Consider the following 20506-nt stretch of genomic DNA (forward strand, 5'->3'; position numbering starts at 1 on the left):
ATATTACAGCCGAGTCAACAGTGAATATGAAAAGTCAGATGCTAAGAGGCAAGTGGTGTCATAGCAGGTCGACAAATCAAATGTAGGAGCTTCAAGAGAGCACTTGAAGGCAGCAGCAGTCTACGTCAGCGGCGGTGTGTTTTGCCCTAGCTCCTGGCCTGCATGTGTGAAATTCCTTTCACACAACAAAGGAATACTGTGTTTAAAGATGTTGCTGCTGCTGTGATAGACTGATTTGTTAGTCATTGGGCGGTTTATGAGGCTCATCATTGTCATTGTGAGGGACTTTAGTCGACCATCGGAATGCATTGTATAATACATTTTAATATGATTTTTGTAAAACATAAACATGTGTTCGGATAAATATTGCATTATTTACATGACTGTGGTACATCAATCAAAACAGTAATAAGTGAAACGGGTGTTTGAATGACAGGGAGTGTGCTGTGCAGAGGCAAAGCACAGGCTCAAGTTGGCACCGGTCGTGTGGCACGTACACAGTCTGCACAAGTCCCTGGAGGAGGAGTTACTGGAGAGAAGCGGGTAATCTGATGAAGAAAGGTCGGATGAAACATGTTTTAATAGCAGTAAATGAAACCGGCCATTCTAGGCTGGCAGACTGGAGATGATTATTTGTTCAATCTGGGTATTGACTGGAAACAAAAAGTGGTTTGCCTGCAATGCTGGGTCTGTATCACGCCATACCGCATGCATTTAACACAGGAATGTGTCTACAATTGGCAGATGCAACAATCATTCATTCTTGACTTTGGTTGCTTCATGACAATATTAAGATAAGATAAGAGATAGTTTATTTATCCCACACCGAGGAAATTTACTTGTTATAGCAACAGAGGAGACAGAAAAGGTGCAGCAATAGAAAAAAGTGTTAGTAAAAGAATGAATGCAAAAACAAGGGATGTAACAAAATGTGAAAATCGATGCAAATAGATAGAATATATATATATATATATATATATATATATATATATATATATATATATATATATATATATATATATATATATATATATAAGATATATACGTGTGTATTGTATATATTTATATTATAAATCACACAAGTGGTTATATTCCAGGACATCATAAAATAAACTATTAATTCTGGCCTGCCTGTAGTTTAAATTATTCTCAAATGTTTCGAATCGTCTGAAAATAAATTATGACTTTAATAAGTTTGAAAAATGATACAATAGAACAGAAGAGCATATTTTGCAATGTTACTACATCTCCCGTGATGCACTTCTCTTCATTTCCTTTTACGCGTGTAAATAGCGCAAAGGCCCCGCGGTGAGTGGGGACCACATTGATGCCTGTTATAAAAAAACAACAACAACCAAGCAAATAGCGTTTCTCCTGCATTGTAGGATATTTAGACTTTATTCGGTCTGTTTTTAACTGGTCAGAGATCGTTACTTTTATGTGTAAACGGAGCTGTATTGTGTGGTGACCTTGGTTCTCCCGGACACATGCAAAGTACTCTGCCTCGCTACATTTGGGCTACAGCACGGGCTTTACTGACTAAAACAGTTGAACTATAACCTTAACCGGACTTAAACTGTCTAAATTCGCTACAAGAAGAAACTGCAACACCGAAGGCATGAATAAACGAGAAGGCAAGTGCAGCATTTGAGAGCTAACTGAGAATAACGACGTTTTAATGCAACTTGTCATCGACCAGTTAACGCTAGCTAGCAAAGAAGATATTCAAACCAACACGCTGTACGATAAGAATGAACTGTGGTGAAATGATTCGCTCACTGATGTTTAAAGTGCCAGTCTGCTTTACTTATATTACTGCGCAGTCTGCCAAGATCCTAATGTAGTTTATTAAACTGAATTAGTGGTGGACTCCTACCAGTCCCCTTCCAAATATAGTTCACACCAGGGCTGCAAGCCTGCAGCGATCAGTTCTTTGTATTATTGACCAATCGGGGCATTTATTTATCCATTCACCTATTAAGAATTATACCTGTAAAATGAGAAAATAGAAAATAATGCCAGCATGTGTATGACCAGCGCTCCAAAACTCTCTTAGAAGACTGAGGAAATAGGTAAAAATACATTGCATTTTTGCTTCTTTGATTCAAACCTGCCTCAGATCATTTCTATTTCTGTTTCCACCTATTTGCTAATCTTCTCAGATGTACTCCAGTGTTTTAGCATTGCATTTCCATGAAGTCTGTGGACTAGAGAGAGACAGTTTTTTTTAAAGTGGTCAAAGTCAATCCAGCAAAGGATTCTGATTTTTAGTCCCTAAAAATGGGTGAAGCCTTAAAAGAAATTTTGTATCGTAATTGTCTTTTGTTAGTACCCCATGCCATATAAACACCCTTGTCTGTGAGGGTCCATGCTCACTGTTTGCGACCCAGACTTTCCATTTAAAAGCCCAAATCAATATAACCCCGATGACATGAGAGAAAATGACTAAACTGATCTTCATATGCAAGATCTTTGGAGTTCCTCTTTCATTTGAGACCGTGAGCAACCAGGGGGATCTGTTACTGCAGCAGCGCCTGACTTTCTCTGCCTCACTCAGGTGAAGGATGTCTCCGGAAAAATGCGGATGTATTGCAGGATCGTGACAACCCATCCTCACCTGTCACCGCTGCTTTCAAAGGTAACTGCGTCGCACGGCTGCTGTATTTTATCTGTGTTAAGACACATGTCCTCAAACTAACCATTTTTCCCATCTTTTCAGTTTTCCAACAGGAACTTGACACCAAACATGACAAATATGAACGTCTTGTTAAGATCAGTCGAGACATCACCATAGAAAGCAAGAGGACCATTTTTCTTTTACATAGAGTGACCAGGTATGTGTTACTGTAGGTAGACATGTTAATTGGTGCAGTTTGGTTTATTTTTTTTCACCATATTCAAATTTTATTCAATTCAAGCCTTTCTGCTTTGGTTTCCAGTTTCAGGAGCCTGTTGTTTGTGTCCAAAAGCATTAGAACAACACAATGTATCTGTTGTTTTAAAGAGGGTTTCAAAGTAATGTGTCACTTGCATTTCTAACTTTTTTCCGTGTGTTTGTTCTGCATGTGAAGTGTACCAAATGCAGAGGAAATTCTAAACGATGCAGACGCGAAGCTGGACGCAGTCAGGCAGAAGATTGGACAAATTGCTGAAGAGCTCAGAGGAGAGGACATCTTTCAGTTTCACAGAGCTTTCACGCCAGGTGAGTTTCTGTTGACCTTTGTTTTGGAGGTAATATATTTCAAAAACAAGTTGCAAAGTGCTTTACAAAGACATAAAAGCAAGAGCAATAACCAGATAAATAGTAAATGCGCACAGGAGTTTAGTTCTGACTGGGCCTGAACTCTGCGCTGTGAAGCTGGTGTTAATGGGAGAGGGGACATCCTGTGATTTCTAAAAACAATAAAGCTGTTTTATGTGTAGAAAAGACTTAAAAAATGCTGAATTACAACATTGCAGTGTACTTTTACTTCATGTCCAGCCTCCTGCAGCCCCCGGCTAAACCAAACAGAGTATTTCAGTAGGTTGTAACACGTCTGACAAACAGTCTCCTGTTGTGTACATAGACTGTGTGGGGGTGAGCTGTATATGTGAAAGGGCAACTCCGGATGCCCAGACCTGATTCTCTAGGAATTGTTCTGAACTTATATGAGAAAATGGCTTAGGTAAGAACAATGTAGCGTAAATGTAATTCACACACTACATATGACGCGGCCAGATATAACTCATTTTGATCCAAACTTGCTAAAATGCTTTAAAATAGCAAAGATTATTGATCAAAAAGTGGGAATGCAAAAACATACATTTGCTCCCCTTGGTCTTACAGTGGGGGTGCAGCTGCTCCATCTGCTCCATTGCTCAGACGCACGCCTAAGACCATACCATAGAATACCATAGATGACTGTAGAATACCATACCAATACCATAGTTTACCAAACCACACCATAGAATAGTAACTATAGAATACCATAGATTAGCGTACCATACCATAGGATACCGTGCAATACTATTGAATGTCATGATCAATACTATAGATTATAATAGATACCATATGTTTCCATACAGTACCGTATAATACCATACATTACTGTAGAATACTGTACCATACCATTGAATGGTATAGATTACAATAGTTACCATAGATTATCATAAATACCATAAACTTGGAAAGTAAACCCTAAACAGTACGTTCCACATCCTAACCCCTCACACAAGGTGTGTGTGTGTGTGTGTGTGTGTGTGTGTGTGAATTATCAACATCGCCTCTTTACATAAACACCGAGCTATAATTTTAACCCATTCACCCATCAGGACGTCATCTCATGTGATGACTTTGCTAGATTTTAAACTGCAACACCCCCCCGAAGTCTAACAGTAGGGATGCAGCTGCTCCGCCTGCTGCATGGCTCAGGCATACTTGCACACATATTCCTATATAGATTAAGACACGCATACAGTACACGTGGACCCACATATTTGCTCATAAGTCTATTATGTTTTCCACAAAGCTGTCTGTCATATATTATTAAGTCAGTGTAGTTCACAAAGAGTCCTTATTGCCCTCCATTCCAATGTCTTCAAATCATTACATCAAGCATTCAGATGGAGATATCGACCATATCTCTCCTTCTGAATGAGATTTTTCTCAAATGAGGCCACCTTGCCCAGGTGGATGTTCTGATCATGAACAGATGGTTCCACTGGGGTCTGCCAGACCCTTTATTAAATAGCCTTGGTCAAATCTGATACTCTACACTGTGCCTCAATGAGCGGGGCTTCATTTCTTTCAATATAATTGCAAATTCCTGCTATGAGAAACAAGCTCCAGCAGAGTTAAAAAAACATAATAACACTGAAGCTTTCACAAGATCTCATCTTTGCTGCGCTGCCGCCAATCTTCAGTCTCCCCATTTGCGCTTCCGATTTATTGTATAGTCACTGATAGTGTGAGAGCGTGACCTCGATGCAGGCCTGGATATGATACACACACCCTCTGATAAACTTGTTTTCCCACTAGCATCAATATCAGTTTTTGTTAGCGTAGCCAAAATGTCTGCGGAGTTTGGAGAAAAACATTACTGGGAGCAGGGCTGAGCTGTTATCTAGCAGCTGGGGAAGTCATTTTTAGATTGTGGTCACTCAGGAATCACCGCTGCATCCTCCGCGACGTGACCAGTGGCAGTTCCCACCAATTAGACGCTTCATTTTTTCCGCCATTTTTATGGTCTTTATTAGATTGAGACTGGCTGGAGGAGAAGTCTCCAGGCATGTGTAATGGCTCTGCTTTTGTGATATAAGGACCATTAAAGATATTGTGGGCTAAATCTGAACGTAATTGCCACCAGTCAGGCTGTGCACACACTCAACTTTTCCAGCTGCTGTGCCAGTAACATCTCTCTAATTTCCAGCTTGTTTTCTTTGAGACATTGCTTGGACATCTTCTGCAGTAATATTTTGGTTGTTTTTTTTCTGGGTCTCCGTGACCAGAGGTAAGTGCTGCTGCAGAGTGAATAACACGAGCAGCTCCTGGCAGTAAACTCAGGAACTGAACTGGGCCTGCCTGCCTCAAAGCCTGCGTAACCTTTTCATGTCACATCCTGTCCGCCTCAGATTGTGTTGTATTCTCTCTGAGCCAGTGTAACAGCTGGGGGGCCACTGGCAATGTTTAGATGTTTGTAGTGTAGTGTTATAAAAAAAAAATGTGCTAAATAAAATATATGACAACTGGGGCAGGAGATGGTCACTCTAATAAGCACTTCATTCTAAGCATTTCTCTATAAACATAAGATATTTGTTAAATAAGCAAAGAGCATCCTTATGGTGTTATTTGGTGTTTAGGCTTTGATTCAAACACGGCACCATCCTGACTGGTGCACAGAAGAACATGCACTTTGTAATGGGTGCATCCATTTTGTTCCTCTGGCATCATTCGCTTTTTATTTTCACTTTTCTATTCTTTATTGCAAGAGTGCAAATGTTTCTGTGAATTTAGACTTGCTTACATATGATGTTCATACTTATTTGCAATATTTATATATTTTATAGTAAGAAATGATCATTTAAAAAAAAAAAGGAATTGAAAATAATAACATTCAAAAGATAAAGTCACCCTCATGGGTGAATGGGTTAAAATGATAGCTTTTAACACACACACACACACACACACACACACACACACACACACACACACACACACACTACACACATGTTTACATGCTCATGTATACATTCCTGCACACAAACAAAAAAAGAAAAAAGACTTCTTCAAACTCTGCAAGGCTTAATCCCTCAATATTGTTTAAGTGTAATCTGCATATTTAATCCATTTATTCCGCCGTTTCAAGTATTCCTGATCTTAATTTATGATTCTATAAATTGAAAAAGTAACCCAAAAAGCTGCTCATTCTTCACAAGTTATAGACAGGCATCGACTGTAAGCATTTACATGCATCCTTAAATGACTTGAATGAGCAATAGATCATTTAGGGATTTAGTCATTTAGTTTAATTTGACCATTTTCCATCTTGAAGCTTCCTTACAGCTTGTACACAGAACCGAAAATTACGGGAAGCGCCTCATTCTGCTCACAGAGGCTTCGGTGCTGTGGATACTTGGTGAACACGCTTCTCTCTCTCTCTCTCTCTCTCTGAGCTAAAAATAGCCCAGTGATGCAGCGAATGTAAAACCAAGTCAGCGCACAAACAGCTGGGAAGAATGTAAACACACATCTACATAATCTCTCATCTGAAATAACCAAACTGTGGCAGAAACAACTAAATGTGTTTATGCAGGACTCCGTCGCTCAGAGTAAGAAGCCGACAGAGTTTAAAAAAACAAAAATGTCAGGTGATGGTTAAAGGTAAATAACATGAACAATATGGGACAGGCATCTCTCCAGACATGACGGTACTTTTAGAAAATGTGAAGTTGCATGGGGCGTCAGGAAAGCTGTGATATCTGAGCTCTAATATTTTCCCGCACCAGCTGGCCTGACTGCTGTGCAGCTGCTCTGTGGTGCGTGGAAATGCTGGTGCGATTTGGGCCAAAACCCCAACACGAGCGGTGAAAGTTACTCAGAGTGTATCGGAGATGAACCACGCTCTCTTCCCCCGCCCGCTGTGGCTCTCTGTGGTTAACTGCAGGGAGATAGGAGGCCCTTTGTAGTTCAATTGCCGCTCCAAAAGTAAACTTCAGACACAAAGTCTTCCGTCCTGTGATTATTTGATTGTTGTTTATACAGGGCCAGAAAACAAATGAGGGATCATCACAGCCCGCCGCAAAAAAATGGCCACTGTTGTTAAATCAAAAGACAGCGACAGGAAACAGGTTTTATTTGACTCATTATCTCCATCTGTGATCTATACTGTGGAGAAACCATGTAGTGTTTACACACACTACGTGCTGTGCTCATTTGATACATAGTGCACCTTCTTTTTAGCAATAATAGTCATTTTAAATGGATAAAAGACACCCACGCTTCCCTGATCACAGTTAGATCCAACAGCTGGAGCAGTGAAACATTTGGATGCACCTCCCAAAGTCCTGCGCTGATCCATTTGACTGTAATTTCCTGCATTAGGGCTCCAGGAGTACGTGGAGGCCGTCTCTTTCCTGCACTACATCCGCCATCGCAGCCTTATCAGCCTGGAGGAGATCAACGCCAGGCTAGTGTTCATGAGAACAGAGAAGGTAGATCCCAAGGTACATCTTCCACTTCATTAACAAAATCATAGTGTTATGTTACATTTCCTTTCAAAGGAATGTGCTGCATTTCTAAGCATTATGCAGGGTTCAGTGTCCTAACGGGTCGTTGCAACCGTTCAGATATACTCCTTGAAAACTGCTCCATTTTCAGCATGATTTTAAACACGATGGTGTTTCATCAGGCCAGTCTCTTGTGTAAACCAAACACCTTCTTTGACACCCCTAAAGATTCCAAAAGAAGAAAGATCTTTTCTTGTGTTCATTCTTCATTCATAATTAGATGAATCCTCAGTTAATCCCTTACTCTGGAAATGATCTGCATTGAATAATCATGATGATCGAGACATAGAATTAGCTGGTAAAATAAACAAAAAGACAATATACATCAATTACTGTGGGAATAATGGAATTCTGTAAACTTGAATTTTTTTGCGAGTGCATTTCTAGAGACAATTTAGATGGGATGAATCTGGAAATGTTAGGTTTAAGTTTTTGACAATGCTTGAAAAGTGCTTGAACTTTACTCCTAAAAAGCTGCACAAACCCTGACTATTTGTTACTGTGTCATTTTATATCTTCTGCCTGTGGGTTTCAAAAGTGAAGGGTGCTCGATGACGCAGACAAAATAGCTTGAACCTCAACCTTTTGTACTGAAAGCATCATTCTTTCTCATGGTGTCGTCCTCCCAGGGCTCAGCCGATGCCCTGCCAGCAGGAGCTCAGGTCCTGACCTTCCAGGTGACGCCCTCCGACTACCTGCTCGGCGTGGCCGACCTCACCGGAGAGCTGATGCGCATGTGCATCAGCAGCGTGGGCAACGGCGACATCGACACGCCCTTCCAGCTGAGCCAGTTCCTGCGGCAGATCCACGACGGCTTCTCCTACATCGGGAACACGGGCCCGTACGAGGTGTCCAAGAAGCTGCACACGCTGCGGCAGAGCCTGGGCAAAGTGGAGGACGCCTGCTACACCCTGCGTGTCCGCGGCTCAGAGATCCCCAAACACATGCTGGCCGACGTGTTCTCCAGCAGGACCGCACTCATCGACCCCGAGGAAGGAGTGGTTTAAAGCCTACTCAGCTTCAACAACATTCTGCTCCTTACGGTGTCATTGTCTGCTCTAGGTTTGCTCCAGTTCGATGATTGTATTTTTAATGGGATTTGACAGATGTTTGATATGTTTGGTGACAGTGTTACAATAGACAATGGATTTTTTTTTTTCCTTTGAAAGGAATCTGATGCCCTCACTTGTTTTGCATGAATAAAAGTTCTGTGCCAAATATGCCATACTCTCCCCGTTTTTAAGCTGCTTTGATAATGTGTGTGTTTATTTTATTTTCCTCTCTCTGCCCTCCCCTCTCTGTCTCTATCACACACAGATAATCTAAGGTAGAACCACAGACTGCCTGCTGTGTGGAGGAGGAACATGTGACCTTTATACATTGTACGTGCCTATTCTCCGGCAGGCCTGCTGGCACACACACACACACACACACACACACACACACACACACACACACACACACACACACACACACACACACACACACACACACACACACACACACACACACACACACACACACACACACACACACACCCTTTGCCTCCTCAGTCTACCATCTTTAAACAATCCTCACCACACTGCAGTGACATCAAGTAAAACAAAAAGGTTTGGAGCACTGAGAAATATTCCCGATATCCTCCTGCTGTTTCCCCAACATCTGATATCAGTTATGACCATCCAGATTAATGTTTTAGGCAGTGAGAAACAATTCAGCTGATTCATGGGTGGCCACAGAGAAATGTCAGACTAATCTGTAATCCCTAACAGAGGCTCGTGCTCATGTTTGAGGAAACAGGATTTTATTTCTTAGCGTCTGTGGAGGTTTTCCAGTTCCTTTCCGGGCTGGACATCATCTGGTGCTTTAGGATGAAATATGTAAAAAATATATATCTTATATAGGAAAATATTAGACACTGAGTATTTTGTTGGCTAATAATATTGTATTTATCCACATACAAGCTCTCGTGTTTAGACTGAGAGGTGTGAATGTGATTAAAGTCTGCCACTTGGTGGCCAATATCAGCGCTACACGCTATGAGAGCGAATGCTTCGCTATGAAACTGTAAACCACTTCTAATAAGATCTGATTTAATGAAACACAATACTGAGAGTTATGATTATTTACTGCTGTTGAAGCAGTGAGGGGGTGTTGAACTTCGTCGTACATTTGATAAGTAATTGCAATAATGCATAAGGCACTGCAATCAACAAACGTATAAATCTAATGTTATCTACTGAACGTATGTAGTGTTATATTTAAATACTATCTAAATGGATCAAATGAAAGCCTGGCCAGTGTTGTAGAAAGGATCTGTGCTTCAAAATGGTCCGTGTAGCAGGAGAGAGCTGCCAGTGTTTTAACACAGACTGTAAGTAAAAAAAATAATAATACAATGTTCTAAACAGCAAATGAGAGGTTCTCATGAACTACATGGAAGTTAAATCACAGTAGAGCTCGTGCAGTATAGGGGGCTGCAACATGTGCATGTGGAAATCAAATTATCACAACAAAATGTATCGAAGCTAAAGAAAACTGCATTTTCTCCTTTAAATAGATATTTGCAGCCAGTGGTGTCTCCTACAGGTCAAAAATAAGATCATCTCAGCAGGAATCATGTAAATGGGACAGTTAAACCCAAAGAATGCAGTGTGTGTGAAGCCTGACATCTACTGGTGAAAGGCAGGTGCACTCTGTGTGAAGCACAGGAACGCTGCAGATGTATTAAACAACAGATGACAGAATACAGTCATTACACTGCTACCTGCTCTGCTAGTGTACGCCCCAATATGTCATAAGCACTTTTTCATTCGAGTGGGTACAAGCTTAAAACAGGCTGTCATACGTCATACACTAATGAGGGCTGTGTTACACTGAGGTGTTGCTCTTTTAGGAGCCTGCTGCCTTGTTTGCAGGACTTACTGTCACGCCTACACTGAATTTAGCCATTGTTAATGTTCAGTAGTTACACCTCTGCATCTCATGGTCTGTAGCATCAGACAACCTGAGGCATAGGGTGGCGTATATTTCACTATTATTGGTGCTTAAGGTTTGTCCTCTGTTGTCTTCTTGTTAGATCACGAAAATGTATACTTGCGTCTATGCAATATAATGTATACTAATGTATCTGCCTCAGAAATCCCAAGCAGTCCTACCTCGGCCAATAGGGTGCCCACTTATCTGAGAAATCCCCTATTTATTGATCCCATTCCTGACATTTTTCCAAAACTGACGTGGAAAATGTTTCATCACACAAAAACAAACCAAAAACAAAACATTCAAGTCAGATTGTACACACAAACACAGGTAGACTGTTCATTATCTGTCCCGGGTTTCTCTGTAAAGCCTGAACATGTCACTACGAGGCTGTTTTAATGCTTTAAAGGTAAATGTCACGGTTACAGTGGTGCAACCACCGGCCTCCATCACCACCACTCTATTTCTAACACTTTATTTAAGACAGAAGCATTTGCAATACATATCCAAAGCCACAAAAACAGTATCAGTATTACACAGCTCAAGGGTGCTGATAAAAACATCTGGACAACACAGCTGTATGAACATCTGACCCAACAATATAAATACTGTTAAATAAATATGTAAGCAGAGTTCTCAATAAATGTTATTCTGATGCCTCTCATATGCATCATAGAATAAAAAGAGGCATTTATAGAAAGGATTTATAAAAAGGACATTAAGTGCTTCTAATCTTAAACACAGGTGATGTCACTCTGCAGTACATGTGTAGCTCTCCTGCCCTCCTGCACCTCCCAGAGTAGCCTCACCGAAGGCCGCACTCTGTGAGACTGAGCTCTTTTCCATCAGCCAGCCGAGCTGAATGAAAGGAGCATTTGGACGCGTGGGAAGGAGGATGAAAAGACTCCGCTCTCTGTGGGGTCTCGTCTCATTCAGTCCCTCGGTGCATAAACAAAGGAAGACTTTTGTATTTACACCAGGATGTGTTGGTGGTGTCCAAATTTATGCAAAAATAACATACATTTTTGCACACAGACAATTATTCACCCCACATATTTAAAGGCCAAAACACCCAAAGATAACCTGCCAACATGCAGAATGGATGGTGCAGGGATATACGTGTCCAAATGTTTACTCAGATCAGGAAAAAACAAATGACAGCATATATTTGACATGACAAAATAGAACACATTTTATTTCAACTTTCAAACTATTGCTCTTTTTGTAAAAAATAAAGTAAAATAAAATGAAAATAAATAAATAAATTGCATAATTAATGTCATATCTACTGTGATTACAGTTGTTTTTTAGCCATTCTTCCTGTTTTTATGCTAAATGTTGATTTAACTTAAATGTGAAAGACATAGGCTGGAAGTTGCCTTCACACTTTCAGGCAAAACACAATGGCTAACCAAAGAGTAAAGAGTTTGGAGATGAGTAGAGGTGGTGACAGCACGTCCCCCCCCCCCTTTACTCCTCTTTTCCTCCTCCAGCTGCAGCCCCAGCTGTAGTAATACATGGTGCATACATGCAAACAGCAGCAGAGTTCCATGTGTCCGCTGCAGCGCTCATAGGCTGCAGCCTGCTGCGGTCATGAGGCGGTCTGAAAGTGTGTGGAGTCAAATTCCTGAACACGTTGAAGCTCCTCACGTCGCTCCAACACGACGCACGACGCAGCGGCGCAGCGGCTAACGGATTACTGATCCACCGATCGATGAGGCACAGATTTATCCCGGCCATTAGTCCTGCCATTACAGCACACCATCGGATGTTTCCTCTTTGTTTTTTTTCTTCCTCCCGTCAAGCAACATGACATGAAGGAGCCCATCTCTGCTCTCCAGACCGCCTGTTCGTGCGCAACAGGAGCCACTTGTTTGCCGCAGAGGAGAAATGTAAGAATCAGGAGCACAGGCGTCGATACTTGTGTCAGGAAATGTTCATTATGGACAAAGAAGCCGGTTTCTCACGTTAGTCCTACAGTCAGGGGGGAAAATAACTGGGGCCGCGCTCACTTTTCCACAACGGAAATGAGATCAGTCCCGCTGCTTGGCTCCGCTTCTTCTCAAACATGGTCGATGTAACTCCATGAAGTGCCGGGATCTGACAGTGTTTGACTTGTGGCCTCAGACAGCTTGCTGTTAATGGAAAGATGTTTGCTGGACTGATGGGGCTGGACTGCCACAGTAACTCTCTGCTTCACCACTGCGAAGTCACGGAAGGTAAAGATGCAGCTTTCTTTTTATTCTTTTAAACTGTAACAAACAATAATCAGTAGATCTTCTGCAGAAGGGACGACAGTCTCTGTTTTGAATCCCCATCAGGGGCTTCACATCACTTTCAAAGTAATAAGCGAATATGATAAGCAGGCAAGATGATAAGGGGTAGAATAAAGTGAAGAAGTCGAATACAGTGGCAGCAGTAGAGGGTCCTAAATGTTGGGTTCACTGCTCTAAACAGTGCTGGTCCTGCTCAAGGCTACAAAACAAGAGAATAATCAGTGTCAGACTGAAGGAGGAGGAGGATCTGAGTGCTTTTGAGTCCACACTGACAGCCACTCACTGCTTCGTCTGTCACATGAACCGTCTCTGCATCACTCAGGTCAAACAGGTCAGACTCCCCACCATGAGTGATGATAGGTGATTGGCTCGTGTTGATTTTCCTCTGACTTTATAGACAGAGTTGACACATATGATGCCACCCTCTTACATAATATCTATCTTTTGCATGCAAATGTGTCTGTAGCATGTTAATTACTTCTCCTATTTACATTTGGGCAAACTGAAGCTCTTTGTAATCAGGTCACTACCTATAATGTGTTGGGTGTTTCAAGTCGTCCAAAGGTGAGGATGTGTGCCACATTTTTGGTCATTTTTTAGAACAATTGTTCTTATCAAACAGGTTACCAGTTTTTACTAAAGTAGAGCTCACTGTAAACCTGTGCCTGCTGGTAAGATTTATTATTGATTAGTTGTCAACCATTGAATTAATCTAGTATTAAACTAGTAATTTTTTAAAGAAAAATAGACTAAATGTGGTTGTGTTCTTTGGTTTCTTTACTCCTCTGTCACAGTAAACTGAATATATTTGGCTTGTGGACAAAACAAGACATTTGAGGATGTCATCTTGGGTTATTGGGTAACAGTGATCGATTGGATACTTTTTATAGAGCAGACAACTAATCAAACAATCAAGAATATAATTGACAGATTAATGGACAATGAAAATAATCAGCCCTAGTGTGGCGTCACTTTCAGCTGGTTTATGATCCTCATGCGACTATACAGGAAGTGCTGTTTTCTTATAAAAAGTCTCACCAGAGCTGAGCAGAGATTTCTTTCAGATAGATAGATTCACTTCTAGGTCACCATTTGTCACCAACACTTTTTGAGAGCGGCTGACTTTCACTTCCCTATTTATGTCGGTCACAAGTGATGAGGTGTCGCACATCTGCCGGGCAGTGCTGCTTCTCAGGAGGCTGCTGACATGCAGATCTGCTGGTATGTGTGTGCGTCTGAGAGTGCTGTGCTTGTTCCTCAAACGTTTGTGTTTTCACGAGATCCTCTGCATTCCTCTGCTCTTTGGCCGAAGCACTTTCAGCAGCCAATAGGGATGAAGTGTTTAACCTAAGGGGCCTCTTAAATCTCCAAAGGTAAATAATCATGCCTCCCGTAGCTGAGACGTGTCGTTTTCTCAGACTCTGTGCGGAGTTTCTTGAACAATAGCAGTAAGTTGCGATGAGAGAGCTGCTGTAGTTGCAGTGGGATCCTTTGGCCCTCGGCGCCCTTTTAGGTTGGTTTTTTTTTGCTGTTTCTGCCGGAATTCCTGGCAAACTATTTTAGCACAAAGCCTGGCAGGAAGCAGCAAATGACATACCTCTGAAGGGCTTCAACTGAGATGCAGATGCCCCCCAGCCCAACACACACGGCCACACACAATGGGCCCTGAGGCATTTCCTTCCCCTTTACCGAGAAGAGCCGTCTTTGTGTAATCGAAGCATGAGAGGATACAATAACACCGGCTATCAACAAGTCCTTCTCGTCTCCACTCCTGAGCTCTTTGACTCTCTGCAGTGGGCTCTGTAGTATATCTTGACCACACCAGATGGTGGATGGTGTGCGGTTGTATTTGGTACCTACAGCGAGTGTTGGGTTTCTGGTATTGGTTATGGAAGAGCGGCCACGTCTGCAAAGAAACGCTAATGGAGCTGCATGTAAGCTGAGCTTCAGTGCGGTGGTCCCAGGGGACAGAGGCCTCTTATTGTTGACCTAGGTACAATGGGAACACCCCCATGTTACTCTCACTATAAATCCTGCCTTCCCATCAGTCTAACATCCCAACTCTCCCTTAAGTGGTTGTTTTTTGTGCTTCTTCCTGTCCAGTCACATGGGATGCTTTAGGAGTGACATCACTGGAGGTCACGGGGGGTTGAGCAGGGACCTGTGGTTGCATTATAGTGGTCATGGTTTGGTCTAACCGCTTCATTCCTGTCTTGAAATACAGCCACAGACACTGAATTTGTATAAGATCGTGGAAGAAAATAAAGAAAATATCACTATCATTCAACAGATAACAGTAAACCAATATGATGTCCCCACTAGCTACTAGATTTCCTTTTAATGACAGTCGAGTTGTTAAACTTTTTTTGTTAAAGTCCTATAGGGTTTTGCAATGACAGTAGTATGAATGTTCCCACTGTTTCCATACAAATGTGTCCGTGTGTCTGTGTGTGTTGAGTGTGTGTGTGAGTGGGAAGAGAAAATTGAGAGGCAGAAGTGAAAGAGAGAGCAGCGCAGCTGTACACAAAGGGGCTGTTGATTCCCAGCACATCAGCCCGTCTCCCTCTTTGACTCCTACACATTACATGTATTAATCATGTGAAGCCGCTGCAGGTGTCCAGCGCTCAACACAAACTGGTCTTTATCGTGCTGCTCCGCTTCCACACCAAATACTGTTGACACTGAAGTTTTATCACTTCTCATTGCTTGGGTTGGCCACGTCTGTCTGCAATGGTTCTCTTTCTGTCACGGACCCCATCCCCATATAAAGCTATTCAGTCTTATTCATCTAGTAACAACATGGGGGAAACTAGTAACCTTATTTAAAATGTTTTCTGTGTCAGTTTTGCAAATTTTAAATGCAACTAAAACTGCCCCTTTTTTTTTTGCAAACAAAAGATAAGGACCTCCCCATTTGTCAATACTATGAATCATATCAATTAACAATGACTCCATGCACATATGTGACAGATCACTAAAAGTCATAATTATTTATTATTTAAGTCATAATTATATATTATTGCTTCAATTCTGCAGTTTTTGTTTTTTCATTTTATTCACTATTTACAGGTGGCAGCTTTACTGTTTCGGTTGACTCACACAGCTGTTTTAGCAGCTGTTAAAGCAAAAAACAAAAGCTATGATGGACCCACAGTGTGCTACCTGCTTAACACCGCACAACAGTCAGACAAAGTGAGCAACTAGCTGCTGAACTTCACAAAGCATTTAGCCAGATAGAGGTCAGGAGGTGGTGGACATCAGACTACAGATAAAAGAGAGTGAATATTGGATTATAATATCAATGTTGCTTCATCTCTGCTGAATGTGTGAAACTGATACACTAATATGTCAATGCTGCATTTAAAGTTTTATCCATTGTTCTAAGCAAAAGCATCAAATAATGCTGCTTTAGTCATGTTGATTTTAGGTGATGTGCTCTTGATGCATGTTTTTCTCGCCTTTCTGCTGCTGCTTGAGAGCCTCTGGTTTAGTGTAACACGGCTGTAGTTTCAAAGATAAACTAATTCAAATGTAACTTCAGGAAGTGTTCATGTAGTCCACTCTTCTGCTGAGAGGCGTGTCTTAACTCAAAATGACTGTGTGGCTCTGGTATTTCCCAACAGCTGGAGCAGAACTCTGGGAACTGTCACACAGCTGCCCCAGTTGTTTTTCATTCAGTGAGCGATGCTAGCTCTAAAGGCAGTGGGGGTGGGAGACATTTTGGTTAAATAATGCTCACAGTCAACAGTATGATGCTTTATATTCTTGTGTAATTGGCACACTTAGCATCACGTTTTCCTGACGTACTCCATGATTGCACAGATAATCCTGCCAGTTCTATGAGCTCACTCTTTATCTTCCTCATGACCACGTTGCGCAGCTTAATGGTTAATCTCTGTCTGCATCGACAGGTGGCAGAGCATCAGGGACAGCTGGCAGCTCCGGTCGTAAGAGGCTCCACCGAAGACCAGGGTACATGAGAGGGGAGCAGGCCAGACTGCAGAGCACTACTCATGGACAAGAGGAGGAGGAAGAGGAGGAGGAAGAAGAAGGCAGGACCACTTGCATAAGGAACGGAAAGTCTGGACGTCACACTGACATCACCGAGGCAACCGGCGCTCAGGGGATGAGTCTAACGCCTGCTGTCGGAGTGTCTTCAATGAAACAGCAACCGCCTGAGAAACTCACGTGTAGCTCATGGAAGAGTGAGAGTTTTCTCTGTTCTGTGACCCGTCCTCTTCCCCCTGTGGACTGCAGTGCCGTTAACGGTGCATTCAGCCACCAGTGTCCGTCCTCTCTGCCACAGAATGAACCCAGCTTAAGCCCAAGCCCGGCTCTCCAGTCCTCGCCACAGGACTCCTTTAACTCCAGCTTCAGTTTCATCCAACAGTCTCTCAACTCCAGCCAGAGGACGGACACAACCACTGCCACACCATCCCGGGAACTGCAATCACCACATCAGCCAACTAAAGCAACTGGTTTGCAGTCAACTCCTGTCCAATCACTGGCCTCCTCCTCCTCCCCAGGCAGCCAGGCAGAGAGAGAGGAGCTGCCGCTGGGTGGGAGGGTTTGGCAGGAGCGTGCGTGGGGCGGCAGGGAGGTTACGTCTGACCTGCCCGACTGCGACTCCCTCTCTCTGGACATAGAGATCACCTCCTCGCTGTCTGTGGACTCAGACACTGCCTCCGCCTCCTCTGTCACCTCCGGCTATGAGAGCGCCACGCCCGCCCCCGACCAAGGCTGGGACAACCTGGTGAAGAAGTATGAGGGTGTGCTGCAAGACTGCCTCCAAAACAACCGCACTCACACTAAGGTGGGCACGATACGCAGGGTCCAAGTCCAAGTCGATTCCAAAACCTGTTTCCTTGTGCTGTGCTCAGTTAAGCTAATCACTTGCTGACTCTATCTTCATCTTCAGTGGATGGTCGTGAGAGTGTTATCAATCTCATCATCTATTGAGAAAGCAGCTAACTTCCCAAAAAGTCAAACTAAAACTATTTCTTTAAGAGCAACAAGGAGCAAACTAGGACAACAGTGTGTGTGGTTTTACTGAGGGTGAGCACACACTTAATCTTAATGAGTCACACACATGCAGCCCTGCACTATACTGTATGCTTCCACATTCAACTCCTTACCTTTGTCAAAAGTCACATAGCAAAGAGTTTTGCCCTCATTTGATATTTTTACAGGCTAGAAGAGGTAAAACTACCCAGAATTTCTAAAGAAAAAAGCAAATATTGGAGACATGTACTGAGAAGGAAGTACATTTTGAGGTTTTGAACTTCAAACCCAGCCCTCAACTTGCTGACTCACTGTCACTTTGAAACGACGGCCACTGCACCCACACATCTTTTTTTTTCTTTCTTTTTTTTGGTCCGTGGCGACTGCTCTGTTTTAAGAGCGTTGCCCTCTGGACTGTTGGGTAACCTGTTCTGTCTTCTGTGCCTCCCCCTCAGATTGAGTCCATGATGTTGAAGTTGCAGAGACTCCAGCAGAAAGCCATTTTGGAGGATGACTATGACGCAGGTGAACTAAGACTTTCAGCTGAGCCGTGGCTTTAATAACTAGGTCATTTCAGCTTTTGTGGATGAGACACTGTAGTTGTGAATGGGGATGTAGAGAGCTCACCGTGGAGTACCTTGAATTTCTGACATGTTCTTTTTCCTCTTTTATAGTTTTACATTCTAACATTTTGATTAAACTATTAAATTATTTTACTCCTTCTTAACAACATTTATTTATTTTTCACTGATGTGTTCAGTCATTTCAGTCATTTATCAGTTTGACGTTTGCATTTGAGATGAGGGACAGGGATAGAGATATGGGAAGTCAGTTTCCTTTATTGGATTTCTCACTAACTGAATTAGTTGTGGATCATGCTGATATGTTTGATGAAGCACGTGAGGGCAGAAGGCTACAAAATAATTAAAACTGAAGAAATGGTTCATTGTGTACTGACTGTGACATATATTTCATGTTAACCTTAGTGGAGAGTTTAGTGAGTTTTACTGAAGCTGTATTTAACAATGTTGCCCTTACACATAGTGTCTTTTACTGGAAGATCAGTACAAAAAAAGTAGCAGTGAGAGAAGGTAAAGTGAATTCAATTCCACATCTATTTACAAGATAAACCTGGGGCCTTTGGATCTCTGTCACCCACATTTAGCCTTTGATGTTTTAACTTTGAGGAACCAGCCATTCCTCAAACCCAACAAATTGAATTTCTATATTCTTGTAAAAAAAAACTGCACTCATTTCAGACTCCGTCTGACCTGAATATTTTTTCTCACCGGCCTGAGGAAAGTTTATTTTCAAAAGAAGACTGTTTTCTGACCCATTTCTTGAACCTTGTGACAGAAATAAATACCAACAGCTGCTGTCGGTGTCCTGCAGACCTTGGACTATTTAAGGAGAGCGATTATTTGGGTCGGTGTGTCTTATCTAGTTTTCTGTTTGCCTTTGGATGTTGGGCATCTCAGACCTCTCTCTGACATTTTAAAACTGTGCAAGGGAAGTTCTTTCCCACCCCTTTTAACATCCATGTGTGCTTGTCTGCCAGCAGGATGCCTGATGGGCTGGAGAACAGCTTTCAATGAACAAAAAGAAAGATGCTCGATTAGATTTTCTTGCAGATGATTGTCTGGATGATGATCAGATGATTATCATTATTAACCATAACCATTAACCCAATAAATAAGGGTGACTCCAATTCTTACACATGGGTCAAAAAATGAAGGATTCTTCAGATATGTGTTGTCTTGGAAACTGAGAACTTTACTCTTTTGAGGTGCCTTTAAGCTTAAGGGATAATTGGGTAATTGAATAAGAACAGAAGCATGTGCAGTCATATTGTTTCAGTGAATGTAATCTGCTTCATCACACAGCACAACCTGCATGAAGATCCTGCGTTTCCTTTGTTTAGAACCGGACCTTTTCGTGCATGCTGTTCAGTAGGTGTGTTTGTGTGTTTTGTAGCTGAGCGTTTTGGGAAAAAGCTGGAGGAGCTGTGCAGGGAGCGAGGTGCTCTGAAGCTGGGTTTACCCTCCAGGCAGCCCAGCGTGGCTCTGTTCCTGGAGCGGCTCAGGCAGGTGGTGCACAGCGCCCTCCAGAGGGCAGATTGCAGCCAGTGCAGGTCAGTCACACAACAATAGCAACATCGATCCCATGCTGCATTACTAGTCTACACACAATTCTTACCCTGCTGTGGTCACAGCCGGCAGAGATGACCATCGTGTTTGTGAATTGTTTATTGAAATAGCCTTATATTGTAATTTAAACACCATTTAATATGAAACAGTGATTAACAATAGCATATCCCTACTGGGCTTGCAGTATTGAAGCTGACAGATTGTTCAGCTCTTGGTAAAATTTGTGTCTTCACAGCTTTATGTGGTGAAATTGAGCTCATTAGCTTTGTCTCATGCTCTATCTTCCATTCTAATGTTGTAGGGCAGAGCGGTCAGGGAGGGATGTCAAAAATAGCTCCT

At 42.3% G+C, this 20506-nt stretch overlaps 2 protein-coding genes across 3 annotated transcripts in view; both read left to right on the forward strand.

The window, feature by feature from the left end:
* The first annotated feature begins 1312 nt into the window (after nucleotides 1–1312).
* Nucleotides 1313–8969, forward strand: tsnax (translin-associated factor X). Of its 2 annotated transcripts, none has more exons than XM_070840881.1 (6): nucleotides 1313–1634; nucleotides 2558–2638; nucleotides 2720–2834; nucleotides 3072–3202; nucleotides 7580–7689; nucleotides 8394–8969. In XM_070840881.1, exons 1-6 carry the CDS (start codon nucleotides 1619–1621, stop codon nucleotides 8769–8771), a joined length of 831 nt encoding a protein of 276 aa, XP_070696982.1. In that variant the 5' UTR covers nucleotides 1313–1618; the 3' UTR covers nucleotides 8772–8969. The 2 variants fall into 2 exon arrangements, with proteins under 2 accessions (XP_070696982.1, XP_070696981.1); XM_070840880.1 differs by having other exon boundaries at nucleotides 1315–1634; nucleotides 7580–7701.
* Nucleotides 8970–12533: 3564 nt separating this feature from the next.
* disc1 (DISC1 scaffold protein) overlaps nucleotides 12534–20506 on the forward strand; it is a 37427-nt gene continuing 29454 nt past the window's right edge. Inside the window, exons 1-4 of the mRNA XM_070840710.1 lie at nucleotides 12534–12962; nucleotides 16931–17832; nucleotides 18476–18545; nucleotides 19995–20151. Of these exons, the coding sequence (XP_070696811.1) occupies nucleotides 12893–12962; nucleotides 16931–17832; nucleotides 18476–18545; nucleotides 19995–20151 (1199 nt within the window). The 5' untranslated portion in view covers nucleotides 12534–12892. The remainder of the gene's footprint in view (nucleotides 12963–16930; nucleotides 17833–18475; nucleotides 18546–19994; nucleotides 20152–20506) is intronic.

This window comes from Pempheris klunzingeri, chromosome 12 (assembly GCF_042242105.1).
Source record: "Pempheris klunzingeri isolate RE-2024b chromosome 12, fPemKlu1.hap1, whole genome shotgun sequence".
Classification (NCBI taxonomy): domain Eukaryota; kingdom Metazoa; phylum Chordata; class Actinopteri; order Acropomatiformes; family Pempheridae; genus Pempheris; species Pempheris klunzingeri.